Raw genomic sequence first — 14,246 nt, 5'->3', positions numbered from 1 at the left:
TGCGATACTCCTTGCGATTGGTTCAGTAACATCAGTTACTCAGGATACTGAAAGAAAAGAGCCAGCGGCGGATCCATTGGTGCCGCGGAGACTAACCAATACTCAAATGATTGAGTGTTGCACAAGTCATCTGTTTGTGAAACCAAACAGACATCAAGTCCGCTGCATCGCCCAACAGTTCAGGATTCAAACTAGCCGCTTCTTCGTAACGTCCATAGCCAACTTCTTTTTCAGTACCTATTTCTTCAGTACCACCGCGTTCCCACAGCTTCGTTGACAGCGATCTTTGTATTTTCATGTCCTCCTACTTTAGATTGAACCGCTTGATTGTTATATCTGTAAAGCCAAATTCAAAATGGATTGACTGTCGGCGTCTCCATAAATCACATAGATTGTACAAATGTTACGATCGATACCAGGCCGACAACCCACCAAAAATGTTCCGAAGCCTTCTCATATAGAGAACAGGAAGTATTCGGGACTGGAGATCCTGGAGAAGACTCCACCGAGCATACGGTGCCACTAGACTTTGCCGCAGTGGTAGCAGTGGTATTGAACAGCAGCTCAACCCACTGAATATCGAACCAGGCTTCATTCCCAGTATCCATTCGTCCCGAAAAGCTTCCGCCATTGCTCCAAAGGTTCAGTATAATCATACTCTCGGCATCCGGCACGTTCACACTAGTTTTAGCTGTTTGTTTACCATTGACGTACCATGCGCTACCCCCACGTATCCAGTCCAATCGATAGTTGTTCCAGACAGAAGTAGGTCGATGATCTTTCATTGAGACGTTGAATGTTGCATCTTCTATTGGTACTTCAGTATCAGGATCTGCGGTAGGCTGATTCGAGTAATGTATTTCGTTGCCAGTGCCCCCAGTTGGAATTTCTATGTCCGACTCTGCTGTGTCGTTGTGGTACGTAAAGAAGCCGGCAATTGCACCACCTGCGCCACGTATGCGCGCCGACATACGTATCGAGGCATATGTGACATTATGCTCGATAAAGTCCAGCTCAGATGCTAATTGCGTACCATTGAGCAGCCGTATCGTGTGAAGAGTAAGGTAGGTAGAGGATTCTTTCGGTCCATCATTGTTTTTACCTATCACTCGTTAAAATCAACCAGAACCACAAGTCCGACAACCTACTTATTGATACACTCGATGGCGTGTAGTGCATGTCAATAGTGTCTTCTCTCGCTGCTGGCCTCAACCAATACCGAGCATCCCAACCAGTGCCCCAAGGAGAAGCAGCAATGATCTTCGACTGTCCATTAGATGTCACTGTTATCGACTGCTTATCGCCACTGTCGGGTACTGTATCCGCATTGCCAACCAGGCTCTCATCCAGGTTCCGAAAATCGTAGAAACGATAGAAGTCGTACGTCGCTGCAGTTGACCCATTGGTGGAGAACACAGTACAATCCTCTGCAGCCACCTTAGAGAGGAAATTAAGTATGGCGAGGGCCAACAGAAGTGTGGCTGTGGTGAACATGGCGAAAGTTTGATTCGGAGTTTTGGTAATTGGGGCTACTGCACGGATGGAATTACCAGCTTTTAGCAGCTATAAGGGCTAAGAATGGAGATGAGCTACAAATTCTGTAGCTAACCAAATGGACTCCATGTTACTTGGGTAGCTCCCTGGCGTTAGTGTCGAAAATAAACAAGGCGCTTAAACACTCAGACTCAACCCGGGAGACTCCTGTTGGTTGGACAGTGGCACAGCAGTGTGGCGTTTCTAGATCTTTCATAGTTCATCACGACAGCGGAGGAAGAAATAGTACCAGAGGAACTGGCGGTATGGTAGTAGCGCTGCATCAAGGAAAGCCAATGATATTCACGCTCGGCATACAAATGCCGCCTTGGCAAGAAGTTCGAAACAAGGCGCTAAGTTTTAATTTTTTCCCCAATATCCGTTAGCAACGAATCACTCCAAACCTAGAATATCAACTATATTGTGGCTTTGCTCTGCAATCATCGATTTGAAGAAATCTGCAAAGATCCTTGCAACAATCATCGATCGAGCGTTTCGTCTTCCACTGAAGTTCTTCCGCTGCCCTCGTGGGATCCGCCACAACAACCCCCACATCACCAGCGCGCCGCCCTATCTCCACTGTGGGGATAGTCCTTCCCGAACATGTTTGCATAGCTGACACGATCTCCTTGACCGAATTGCCGTCTCCCGTGCCCAGGTTGAACGTATTGAGCGACCCGCGTCGCAGCCGCGACTCATCGACCGCTTTGAGGGCTGCAACGTGGCCCAATGCCAGATCGCTGACATGAATGAAATCTCGCGTTGCAGTTCCGTCCCTGGTATCCCAATCTGTGCCATATATCTTGAGGTGTGACATCCGACTATCCATGGCCCGCAGTAAGCTAGGCATTAGGTTGCTCGGTTCCGTCTTCGGGTCCTCCTAGCTTCCTGGACGCATCGCAGCTAATTGGGTTGAAGTATCGCAAAGCCACGATGCGCCACTCTGGGTCAGATATCGCCAAGTCGTTCAAAATAGCCTCGCACATCCACTTGGTCCGGCCGTAGGGATTGGAGATTGCTGTACAGCCACCTTTTGTGACTTGGGTCTTCCCATCCATCCTGGTCCACTCACGAGTTTCATGGACACAATGATTCTCGCTAATGCGCAGCCCAATTTCGGACGTCACCTCTCCATAAACGGCTGCTGACGAGGAAAAGATCAGCGTTTTGATGTCAAGACTGTCCAATAGCGAGCAGAAGGTGACCATTCCAGACACATTATTGAAATAGTACCTGAGTGGCTGCTGAATGCTTTCGGGTACAGCCTTGTACGCAGCAAAGTGGATGACGCCTTCGATTACCGAGCTGGCTGATCCAGCCCCATACTGATGAAGAATAGTAGACATAGCGTCCACATCCCGATAGTCGGCTTCGTGGAACATAAGCGATGGACTCAACAAACTGGCTGAGTAGTAGTCGTCTCTTAGTACTTTGATCCAGTCTAGTGTCGTCATGTATGAGTTGTCGAGATTGTCTATGATCACAACACTAGAACCTGCTCGAAGGAGTTCCAACGATGTATGACTGCCGATATAACCAAGCCCGCCAATAACTAGCACATGTCTCGATTGACGAAGACTAGACACTGTCAAGCTGGAGTACTGTAGTTCATCGATCTCAGAGATGGGAGTGCTGTACACTGATGAAATACTGAATGCTGGTGAGCATGGTGTGGAGTTCTCAGAAGAGGCAGAAGAGCGCGTCTCAAAGTAAGACATTTTGAAATTTGGGCATATGGTGGTTGCTGATCCTAAGTGCAGAATCTTGCTTGCTTTAAGTATCCACAACTCTCATCAACAACTATAGATGCTCTCGATGCATCCAATTCTTACATGGCTTGTTGAACATGTCGAACATCAGCTAGTTTCAGATTGAATATACAGTCTCTCCAGAATGGCTTCCACATCGGGCAGCCTGGCTGCCTCCAAGACACGGGTGCGAGGCGTCACATCTGCTCGGGAAACGTCGAATTACTCTTCCAGATCACAAATTGCCTAATTGAGCCGCAGGAACAGCTGAGATATTTCCATAGACGGTATAGATCTAGGGCAGCAAAGGTGATTGTTGAATCGGCGCAAGCATAATGTGCCACCACTCCATCATTGTATACCTTTCCATGCTTGGTATAGTCCATAACGGATCAAACCTCTCGTACTCACAGGAGCGTGCACCGCGGAGAAGCTTTTCTGCTATCTGCACAAAATTATTTCAAATCCCATTGAGCCATCTCGTCGCTCATTCGTGAACAGAATTGGAGCAATCCAGCTCGTCGTTTACTAACCCATTCAATGAAGCATGAATTTGGTATGAGCAAGTCTCTCACAGCATCTGAGACATCTGAATCTCTACGTATGGATCGCCCAGAAGTTGCCATGTACAGATATTTTGTCCCCCCAAACGCCCTAAACAACAGGTTACACTGCAAATTAGCCCTCATAATAAAGCCACGTTACATATTGACGTGCCAGTAACGTGGAGGTTCTGCTTACGCAACAAAAATAGACAACAGGCTTTACTTTTTCAGCCTTGCCTCTCGCTTAGTGACCAACTGTAAGCCAGATAGGTGATGTATGCCAGGCACCGCGCAGATGCAGGGGGATTTGTATTCCTTTCGCCTATTCCGAGAAGGCGAAAGCCGCAAATCATTGAGAAACGTACTGTTAGGTAACCGGTACTTTACTGTATTGGTATGGACAACAATCAAAATTGGTAAACGAGAGAGTCGGTGGATGCCTAGACTATTCAGCCATCGTCTCGGCTACAGCTCGCTGTGTCGATCTACAACAGTAAGCCACGAAAGACATCGAGCTGAGCAGCGGTAATCACACCTGAAGACGATGAGGCTAAAAAAGAAACCAAGTTCTCGAAACGGATGTATTGAGTGAAACTGGGACTTCGTATTGGAGTCTGCAGAAATCTAGAGCACGATTTGTGGCTTGAAGCTGAACTCGAAAGACCTCGAGTTACTGACGCGCTGGTATAGCAATTCAAAATCGATAGTCTGGAATAGTGTTCTAGATCGAGAGAGAATAATCCCACAGTCTTCAAAAGTACGAGAGACTGTATTCATTACGATTTCATGTACCCTCATGCAAGGTACTACGCTCGCTTCTAGTATCAATACTATTATCTACTATCATCTCTCTTTTTTGACCACAAAATGGCTGGGATATCTTTCGTACGTAGAGAAGACGTGGACGAAATATCACGAATTCTTGCCGCTCCGGTATTCGATTTTGACATACCCAGTCGAGTTGCAAATCCTGAAACAAATTCATCAGAAACTCTCATCTCTATACAAGAAGAGCTATCCCCACCAAGACCTGCTTTTATTTCATACAACTCTTCAAATTCTATCGCAAACTTCAATGAACCACCTTCACAGTACCCATATGGTACACCTGGTTCTTCAGCAACAAGCTCGGCTTTTTCCAGCAGCGAATCGCTACCACTTCGACAAGGCGCCCCCAAACGAGACCGAAGAGGAGCAGTCTTCCGTTTACTGTCTAATACCAAGCAGAAAGTCTTCAACCATGTCCATCCTGGGACTATCTGGCAAATGATCGATATACGGGAGGTGATTTGGCCATTCACCTGGAAGAAGTACATTTTACTCTTCCTGGTCGCTACACTGGCCGTCGGCATTGCTATTTCCGACCACTATTTCGGTTGGCTCAAGAAGTCAATGGAGATCACTAGGAGTAACATGCTGCCAGTTCTTATCATCGTCCTTGGCCTCGAGCCAATCATGATCACAATCATTCTTCTCGTCGCGCGCGTCCCACCCTTCGATCCGAACCCTAGACCATCTGCTGAGAAGTCTGCCTCGAATGTCGAAATTGACATCGAGAAAGTGACTAGCAGCGTAGAGACTCCATCCAATCACCGTACAGCATTGGTCATCCCATGCCACAACAGCGACCACGAAGCCACAAGCAAAGTCCTCAAGAGTGCCTTTGTTCACTTTCGTCCACAAGACATATTTGTCGTTGACAATGGTTGTTCAAGACACCCTCCGTCGCCCGAGTTCCGCAAGTTCATTCGCAGTGAACACCCCGATATAAACTACATTTGGTCCCCGATTGGCAGCAAGAATGCGGCACAACTTGTCGGAGCAATGGCTGCTAAGGACCATGACTGGATCATGACAGTCGATGACGATGTGTCCATCCCAGCCAACTTCCGTGCTCCAATTGACAAGATGGACGACGTTACCAAAGGCTGCGCATTCCCACTCAAGGCAGTTGATGCAAACGGAGACGTATCAATGTGTCTCGTAGCATGGCAAGACTGCGAATACAAAATGTCTGGTCTTACAAAGCTTGCCGAGTCCTCTATATGCGGTGTGTTATACCCACATGGTGCAGGATGGTTCTGTGAAAGAGAGACCTTGATCGACCTCATCAGCAACTACCACTCGATAGACTTTATCGCCGAAGACGTCAATACCGGTCTCTCGATGCAGCGCATGAAGAAGCGCATCGCATTCGATGCGACTTGCGTGCTTGAGACTGAGGTGCCCACGACCGTTCTCGGCCCCGGCCTCAACTGGTGGAACCAGCGCTATCGCTCTTGGGAAATGGGTCGACATGGCCGTCTCATCGCCTTTGCAGATCGCATGCTTCTATCCCTCAACGGTCAAACAACACCCTGGGGCATATTCACTCAAAAGTTTATCCACCTTTACTCCATCGCTACCATCGTCGTCGACTGGGTCCGTGTACCCGTATTCGTCACAATGGGATCCAACACGAACTTCTGGCGCCTGGGCCTCCCCCTCATGCTTGCCGCTACCCTTCCCATTCTCGCATTCAAGTACTTCAACGCACGACACCGGCCTGATCTCCAACCGCGATTCTGGGCGGCTATGACGTATCCTTTGTACAAGCAGTTGTATTCGCTCGTCTCCGTCTTTGGGGCTATACGCGCGGCCATATTTTATGCGGGAGGCCACAAGAAGCCGAAGACTATTAAAAAAATGATTGCAGACAAGGACCCGAATGCTTTTTGGCTTGATCCACGATTTGAGATCAACCCGGCTTTTCTTGCTGATGAGGCTGAGGCGTTGCTTGCTTCGTCGAGTTTGGGCGGTGATACGAAGGTTCCTACTTCTGTGTATATATCTCCTGCTTCTCCGTCATTATAGCTACAGGGACTGGGATGTGATTTTGTGCTTTTTCTCTCTTACATTTGTTCGCATGAATGCATTACTGTAGAAACTTTCAAATTCGATAGCCACACTTCAATCTTCAACAGGGTTTTACATGCCTCAGCAAAAGATCTTTAGAACTCGGTACTCTAAGAGAAATTCTTTAATTTTACCGTATAACTAATCAATGAAATCTACTTCTGCTGCTTTATCTTGAATTCGTACCATGTCTCTCGAGCATCGTACGCTAGGCTGATTCTTGCCTAGTACACTGCAAGTATGACTGGTCTGGAAGACTAAAGTTATTGCTCAACTCTCTTCGAATGAACAAACCAACACCTCAATACAATTACCAAGAACATATCCAATGACCAGCGAAAAGTCTTCGACAATGTCATCGCAATCTTTCATTCTCCTTACACCTCGACTAGTTATCATTCCCACACCCCTCGCCGTCCACAACAAATCTTATCTAAATCTCTACGCCAGCGTACACGCCGACGCATCTTTTTGCGAAATGGGATTCGGAGCTCATTTCGCACCCAGAAATTGGACGGAAGAAGATACGCGGGAAACCATTTTAACACGAGACATTGCTCGATGCTGGCGACCTAGGAATATGGGAGACTTTGCAGTGGGCGTACGATCAACAGCGCATATCGACCAACTGACCACACGACCCGTTACTGGAACCAATGACGAACTACATATCATCGAAGGCCAAGATGCGGAAACAATAACTCAAGCATTGAGTCATGTGGAATGGGTAGGATATGCAGGTGTGCGTGATGCTACTACAACATCCCTGCCACCACGCACCGATACAGACCCCCCGTTACCGCACTGGCTGGAAATGATAGAAATTCGTTACGGTGTTGCTCCAGCGTACTGGGGTAAGGGTATGGCCCGCGAAGCCGCAGAAGCCGTTATGCAGTGGGCTTATAGACAACGAGGCGTGAGGAGGTTTGTTGCTGAGACGCAAAAGGAGAATTCAAGGAGTGCGAGGGTGTTGGAAAAGATGGGTTTCACAAGGAGGGATGGGATAGATTATTGGAAAGATGAGGGAGAGATAGAGTGGGAGAGAGCGCTCGTCTGAAAGTGCGAGCTCAAGGCGGCAGGGACTGATTTTGTTGATCCGCGGACCAGCATGCAGAATTTCTGGCCATGGTACAAACGATGCTGAAGTGGCTGTGAAAGGTGTTAAGCGGGAAAATCCAATGTGTTGGATATCATGAAAGAATTGAAAGGGAAGGCTGAGTATAGCGAGGATGGAAAGGCATCACTCCAGAGCACGAAAACCAAAGACAGGGAGGATCGGAAAACATAAAGTGGTATGAGAGCATACTCCTCTAGACTAGTCCGTTCTAGAAGGTTTGGTAGCGTATGTTGCGGTCCATGGTGGAGACCGGCAGATGGGTCCTCGGAGGATGATGAGGCTGATAAGTCGGAGGACAGATTGTCAGGGCATGTCAACGGAAAGCTTTCTACAATGAGTAATATAGCACCTAGCGTCTGCTCCACATTTACTGGCGACCTACCGTAGTGTCCACGATGGACCGTTTCGACAATGGATTTTTTTTTCTTGCAAATGCAACCGCACGGACCAAGCACATTCAGAAGACATGCTGATTGGATCGGCAGTAAAAAGAATCTCAACACAGTTACCACCTACTGTTGAATGGGTTTCACGAAATTTGACAGTTTGCTTTAAGCCTCATCTAAGATTATTCAGAACATGTAGCAAGATGAGTATACATGTGCAGAGACCCTTTGGCGGCCGGACCTTCCGCAGGAGGCAAACCGGCCACTCTGCGATTACTGCTATATCGCGTGGCAGCGACCAGCATGTGCCTCGTGGTGTCAAGGCTGGGGAAAAAGTCGGAGACAGCGAAAAAAAAGGTTACAATAAAGTGGAGTTCAATGGAGACCTCGATCAGCCGTTGATTCGTGCCATGGGGAGGGGGATAATGTGACGTCATCAATGTCACCTTGGATTATCGAATTTCGAGGCTAAGGGTCGTGGCGCGACTGGGCGGCATTGATCGCCACTGCTTGGGTCGCTTACCTGTGATGCTTGGATGGTATTTGAGGTCTTGTGTACAAGGCTTGAAGCGTAGCTAGGGTGATGGAGGACCCTGGACTGGTGAAGCTGCAGCCAGAAGTCTACTTCCATTTGTATCATTGTAACTTGCGCACTCATATGCACATGGACATACTTTTGGGTAACAAGCAATGTCACCTTTGGTATGACGACGACAGACCTCTTCAATAGACCGCCTTCGCTTCGGCCGACATCCGATTTGCATTTGCCCCATATTTACTGCTGTATCGCCTGGTCTGAGAGGCTGTGGGGTAGTAGGCCTGAAGGACCAAACGGCCCCTAATTTGAACGCGCCATAGCGCCACAACTCTGTCGGTGCGGTCAACGTAGTATGACGTCCTCAGCATTGACCGTGTGCCTTGTGATGCGCACAGAATGCAGTGTGCTGCCTGGTTCGCCGCGCCTATGCCATCACCGCTTTCACTGCCAAGTTATAAAAGTCCCTTTCCCTCAGTGTAATCATGACGCGCGAACATTGCTTTGATAGCTCTATCCACCCAGCCCTCGGAGCCAGTACTTCTGGGTCTCGAAGGCGCACTTACTACCACCCAAATACCCAATAATTAATAATCGCCCAAGCGCTTAGCTTCCGGCAACATGGCGTCCGCCGCGGAAATAAGACCAGACATTCACGACGCCGATACAGTCAATAGAAACGAGGCTGGCGATCTCGAGAAAAAGGCTGCCTCTGATGGCGACCACTCTCACACAGAAAACCCAGCTGACCATGCCATCTCTGCGGCCGACAAAGAACACTACGAAAAGTACGGCACCTACGATCGCTATGAAATCACTGAAGAAGATTGCTACGATGAGCTTGGGTTTTCTTTCCCCGAATGGAAGAAATGGACTATCCTCAGCGTCATCTTCATGGTGCAAGTCAGCATGAACTTCAACACATCGCTATACAGCAATGCCATCAGCGGCATTTCCGAAGAGTTCGGCGTCAGTGCACAGGCAGCGCGTGTTGGTGCAGCCGTTTTCCTACTCACATACGCCTTTGGTTGCGAGCTTTGGGCGCCCTGGAGTGAAGAGCTCGGGCGATGGCCTATCCTCCAGCTCAGTTTGTTCCTTGTCAACATCTGGCAGATTCCTGTGGGTATCGCACCGAACTTTGGGACTATCATCGGCTTTCGTGCTCTTGGTGGTCTTTCTACTGCTGGTGGCTCGGTTACTTTGGCCATGGTGGCTGATATGTGGGAACCGTGAGTGTCTTCTTTCTTTCTGCTATAAACATACCTAACGTAATACAGTGACAACCAGCAATATGCTGTTGCGTTCATCGTCTTTTCTTCAGTTGGTGGTTCAGTTCTCGGCCCTATTGTCGGTGGCTTTGTCGAGCAATTCCTCGCCTGGAGGTGGAACATCTGGATCCAGTTAATCTTTGGTGGCGCAGTTCAAATTGCTCACGCTCTTCTTGTTCCCGAAACTCGCACCACAGTGCTCATGGATCGCATTGCTAAGAAGCGTCGTCAAGAAGGCGAGAAGAATGGCAAACCGAACAACATCTGGGGACCGAACGAACTAAAGACGTTCAGGGAACGCTTCAGCATGCATGAAATCCTCATTACCTGGATGCGTCCATTCCGCATGTTCGTCACCGAGCCAATCGTCCTTGTCTTGTCGCTACTATCCGGTTTCTCCGATGCCATCATTTTCATGTTCCTTCAGTCGTACGCCCTTGTGTACGAGCAATGGAACTTTGCACCTTTCGCTATCGGACTGACCTTCATCGCCATTGGTATCGGCTACTTCCTTGCCTGGTTCTCTTTCTTCCCAGCTATCAAGCGCAATAAGCGCCTTCGTGAAGAGAAGCCCGAAGATGAACGTGCTCAATACGAGGCGAGACTTTGGTGGTTGCTCTACACTGCACCATGTCTACCTATCGGTCTCATCATCTTCGCCTGGACTTCCACCGGTCCGCCAATCCACTGGATCGGCTCTCTCATTGGTTCCGCGATCATTGGTATTGCCAACTACGCTATCTACATGGCTACCATTGACTACATGATCTGCGCTTATGGACCCTACTCTGCCTCCGCAACCGGTGGTAATGGCTGGGCCCGTGACTTCCTTGCTGGTGTTCTCACCATTCCTGCAACGCCCTTTTTCCAAAATATCGGTGGCGACTTGCACCTTGCGTACGCTTCAACAATCCTTTTCGCTATCTCATTGCTTCTTGTCGTTTCCGTCTACGTCATCTACTGGAAGGGCCCTGAGCTCCGCAAGCGCAGTCCATTTGCCCAGCAGTTGAATGCTGCTCGTGACGAGACTGGCGGCCGCCGTGTTAGCAGTTTACCAGGACTTTATGGAAGCAGGGCAAACTCATTTGCACAGCAAGGGGGTTCAATCCCAACCTCGCGCAGAGGCAGTGTCATACGCGGTGTTCCGGAAGCAGAGAATAAGTATGCGGAGGCACAGCGCATGAAAATGCAGCGCAAGCGTAGTGCGAATGGCAGCACTGCTTAAGTTTGAATGGCTAGCTTCCAGAGAGTAGTTCTAGTTCTGTCATGGAAATGTAATAATAATACCCAAACCTCTTTTAGAAAGAAGTTCTTCTGATAATTGTGTGGTCAATAATTATGCCAATCTTGACGTTTATGTTGGATTCATTGTCTCAGTTAGGCGTATATTCCACAAGTAGCATGCTTCTAATTTATCTAATCCCCTCCAATTAGCATTCATTTAGTGGCATTCGGAACAGTCTTTGGTGTCACTTCTTTCGATGTAGCAGATGCCTCGACGTCACCAAAGGCAGCGCTTCTTCCTTCTTCCTTCCTTTTGTTTTTCCCAGCGAACATTCCCTTGAGGAGCTTCTCAACATCGATTCCCTTTGACTGCCACTCAATTCCCTCCTCGTATTCATCAAATGTTTTACCGGCTTCTTTGGCACGCCTTCGAATATCGCGAGTCCGAAGAAGCCACACTAGATGCGAGACGACCATACTCATCTCGATAGCACAACTATCATGGGTTAGTACCCATAGAGTAGCTGAAAAATTTGTAGGTGACTCACCATAATGCGTACATAGTGCCGAATAGCGCGTCAAACTCATTCTGAGCCACCAAAGCCATAAGTGAGAAGAACGCGCCATTCCAATCAATCGCTAGGAAGATGAAATCGATACCAACAACTCTTCCACGTCGTTTGAGAAGCTCGAATGGAATAGGTAGGTAGCCGGAGATGAGTGTCAGGAAGGCAACGATGCCGATTAGCAATACTGGCCACTCTACTCCTCTCGAATACGGCGGCCGAATCGCAAACACAAGGCCAACTTCTACTCCAGCAAAGATGATAAGAAGGACAACCAATAAAAGAGATGCAGTCCACGCTTTCCACTTTCTGTAAACGCATCAATACACTGACCAAAAAACACGATAACGTATGCTCAACATACCGACCGTATACCAAACACTGCACCCAGCTAACCCCACAAAGTACCCCAAAACACTGCGGCTGCACAATAAGCGGAATGTTGAACTGCTGTGCAATAGCATACGCCCCAAAAGGCACACCGCTAATCGACCAAAGCAGCATCATCGACTCCGGCAACCCAACTGTGCTTTTTGTCCGGTAATTGCGCCATATCTGCGGTACAAGCTGTACACACCAGAACACCGTTCCCAGCGTGCCTAGTACGTTTGCTGCCAGTGGAATAGACGTCTGCGGCGCCATTTGTCACGTTCAATTTGTTCGTTGGGGAGGGGTTTTGAGCAAGGGAAAGCTGTGGTATTACTTGTACAGCTTACGAGCGCTTAAGCAAACGAAAGCGATATGGAAGTAGAGTGTGAGCATCCTTGGAAGTTAAGGAAAAGGCTATTCCAAAGAACCCAATCCGTGGCAACACTCCCCCCCCCCGCTCATATCTTTCCCCCCAAAAAAAGGCTTGAATTAGCTGCTTATCTTAAACGTGTGGGTAACAGTGGGGCCGCGGAACAGACATCTCAGGAGCGGAATTTGAGCGGTTTGAGCCAAACGGATCATTACAGTGCGCATGTTGTGGTCGTGAGGTCTGCAGACTGGAGTTAGGCTGGAAAAACCCAGGTCGTAGTTGGGCGTTGGGTTTGTCACTGGTAAGCAGTGTGGCGCGTAGATTGCAGTACGCTATGTAGGAAGCGGTAGTAGGATGGCATGTCGTGCATTAGGGCACCGATCCAGTTCTCCGGCCGTTGGCCTACTGGTGGGACCAATGGGTTAGCAAGGGGGGGCCTTCGGAGGCCGTGGAGTAGTGGGTGCCGGGATGTATTTCACCGTTCAGTAGTCTTTTGGCACTTGTTCACTCGTTCGGCTTTAGTCTACTAAACAAAGGTTTTTCTGGTAGTCCTGCTGGCAATGACTGTAGTGTCCTACTTGCCGAACTGCAGGCCGGAGATAAAGTGTTTCAACGTGGGAATCTCGGGGGGTTGCCAGTGGTCCTTTTCTGTTGCCGAAAATTAACGAGTTTTTTGATTGGACGTTCGTTGCGTTTTGACGTGATACCCAGGCAGAAAGTGAGCTTGGAAAGGGTGCGGATCATCAATATCTCGATGAAGATTGATCTTCCACGTATTGTTTGGCGCCATGCAAGACCCCCTGGAAAGTGTATATGCTTGTACTTGTGCATGCGACTTGTTGATGTCGGATAGGCAAGTTTTTCTATGGACCGGTCTGCTACATCTCCTGGAAGAGACTCGTCGTGATCCTCAGACCGTAAATCATGTATCGACAATAGTGGAGTGATATGGTTACTATTGCAAGACTCGACTCTTTTGAACCGAGTGATTGAGCTCGGAAACCCAGTTCCAGGATTGAGGCCCAGTAGAAGATCCAGGAGATTTAATTGAGTTCCTGATTTCTTCGATTGCCGAGGTCGACTCCCGGCGGCGGATATGTATGTAGATGGAAGGGTTCTTAATTTTGGTGGCCGTTGGTTGAGTGGCAGGAGACGGCAATTTTTTCCCCACACAGAAAAGGTTCTGCTGAATAGAATTCGGGAAGTAGTAAACCCTCACTCGGCAGGAGCTGTGTAATGAAAGTAAAAGATTACTTGCAACATCCAGTTCTTGGTGGCATGCTGTGTCATACTGATTTCTGTTGACGATGCACATGTCGAAGAACCTGGTATAATAACGAAGGTAATGAATGTCCAGGGATACCTTTACGCCAAAGAGAACATCAGATGTGTACCGAAACTTTCCAGGCTGTAGCTAGGTCGTTCAGTTCTACGCTTCGTGGCATCCAGCCATCTGCACTAGCCACCCAACTCGTCCTTGTTAAAATTCAGTCTTCTCATCACATGTCGAAGTTTATGCGTATTTTTTGCCTGTCATATGAACAGTAATCATAGGAAGCGCTTCAAGTGCAGGTGAGAGCGAAGTCTCTAAACACGTGTGGTTCTTATGTGCATAGACATACATGCATAGATCCATGCGACATTGGAGTTATGCATGTGAAATTTGGCATGACCCGAGAGCTTGTCCGTA

At 48.4% G+C, this 14,246-nt stretch overlaps 6 protein-coding genes across 6 annotated transcripts; 3 read left to right on the top strand and 3 right to left on the bottom strand.

Moving 5' to 3' along the window:
- Positions 1 to 383: 383 nt before the first annotated feature.
- Positions 384 to 1,536, bottom strand: PSV08DRAFT_406387 (glycoside hydrolase; the record flags this gene model as incomplete). Its single annotated transcript, XM_014218936.1, has 2 exons — positions 1,149 to 1,536; positions 384 to 1,102 (listed from the first exon to the last, which is right to left on the bottom strand). Exons 1-2 carry the CDS (start codon positions 1,492 to 1,494, stop codon positions 384 to 386), a joined length of 1,065 nt encoding a protein of 354 aa, XP_014074411.1. The 5' UTR covers positions 1,495 to 1,536.
- Positions 1,537 to 1,945: 409 nt separating this feature from the next.
- On the bottom strand, positions 1,946 to 3,251 carry PSV08DRAFT_170022 (uncharacterized protein; the record flags this gene model as incomplete). Its single annotated transcript, XM_014218935.1, has 2 exons — positions 1,946 to 2,390; positions 2,428 to 3,251. The coding sequence occupies 2 exons, from the start codon at positions 3,249 to 3,251 to the stop codon at positions 1,946 to 1,948; spliced, it is 1,269 nt and encodes a 422-aa protein (XP_014074410.1).
- A 1,442-nt stretch (positions 3,252 to 4,693) lies between these two features.
- Positions 4,694 to 6,679, top strand: PSV08DRAFT_345932 (nucleotide-diphospho-sugar transferase; the record flags this gene model as incomplete). Its single annotated transcript, XM_014218934.2, has 1 exon — positions 4,694 to 6,679. One exon carries the CDS (start codon positions 4,694 to 4,696, stop codon positions 6,677 to 6,679), a length of 1,986 nt encoding a protein of 661 aa, XP_014074409.2.
- Positions 6,680 to 7,026: 347 nt separating this feature from the next.
- Positions 7,027 to 8,268, top strand: PSV08DRAFT_254148 (GNAT domain-containing protein). The gene has a single exon (XM_014218933.1). The coding sequence runs from the start codon at positions 7,050 to 7,052 to the stop codon at positions 7,776 to 7,778; it is 729 nt and encodes a 242-aa protein (XP_014074408.2). The 5' UTR covers positions 7,027 to 7,049; the 3' UTR covers positions 7,779 to 8,268.
- Positions 8,269 to 9,249: 981 nt separating this feature from the next.
- Positions 9,250 to 11,326, top strand: PSV08DRAFT_213228 (major facilitator superfamily domain-containing protein). Its single transcript, XM_014218931.1, has 2 exons — positions 9,250 to 9,988; positions 10,037 to 11,326. Exons 1-2 carry the CDS (start codon positions 9,381 to 9,383, stop codon positions 11,250 to 11,252), a joined length of 1,824 nt encoding a protein of 607 aa, XP_014074406.1. The 5' UTR covers positions 9,250 to 9,380; the 3' UTR covers positions 11,253 to 11,326.
- Positions 11,327 to 11,464: 138 nt separating this feature from the next.
- PSV08DRAFT_213225 (PQ loop repeat-domain-containing protein) lies at positions 11,465 to 12,459 on the bottom strand (the record flags this gene model as incomplete). Its single annotated transcript, XM_014218930.1, has 3 exons — positions 11,465 to 11,747; positions 11,800 to 12,126; positions 12,182 to 12,459. 3 exons carry the CDS (start codon positions 12,457 to 12,459, stop codon positions 11,465 to 11,467), a joined length of 888 nt encoding a protein of 295 aa, XP_014074405.1.
- Between the last annotated feature and the right edge of the window lie 1,787 nt (positions 12,460 to 14,246).

The sequence above is a fragment of the Bipolaris maydis genome (genome assembly GCF_028858645.1).
Source record: "Bipolaris maydis strain C4 unplaced genomic scaffold PSV08scaffold_1, whole genome shotgun sequence".
Taxonomy (NCBI): domain Eukaryota; kingdom Fungi; phylum Ascomycota; class Dothideomycetes; order Pleosporales; family Pleosporaceae; genus Bipolaris; species Bipolaris maydis.
Note: the sequence above shows the minus strand (reverse complement) of the source record. Positions and strands in the feature narration are given on the sequence as shown.

Coding starts and splice junctions, on each gene's coding strand:
- PSV08DRAFT_254148 (XM_014218933.1), top strand. CDS start 7,050: ATGACCAGCGAAAAGTCTTCGACAATGTCATCGCAATCTTTCATTCTC.
- PSV08DRAFT_213228 (XM_014218931.1), top strand. CDS start 9,381: ATGGCGTCCGCCGCGGAAATAAGACCAGACATTCACGACGCCGATACA. Junction 9,989..10,036: donor GTGGCTGATATGTGGGAACC/GTGAGTGTCTTC, acceptor AACGTAATACAG/TGACAACCAGCAATATGCTG.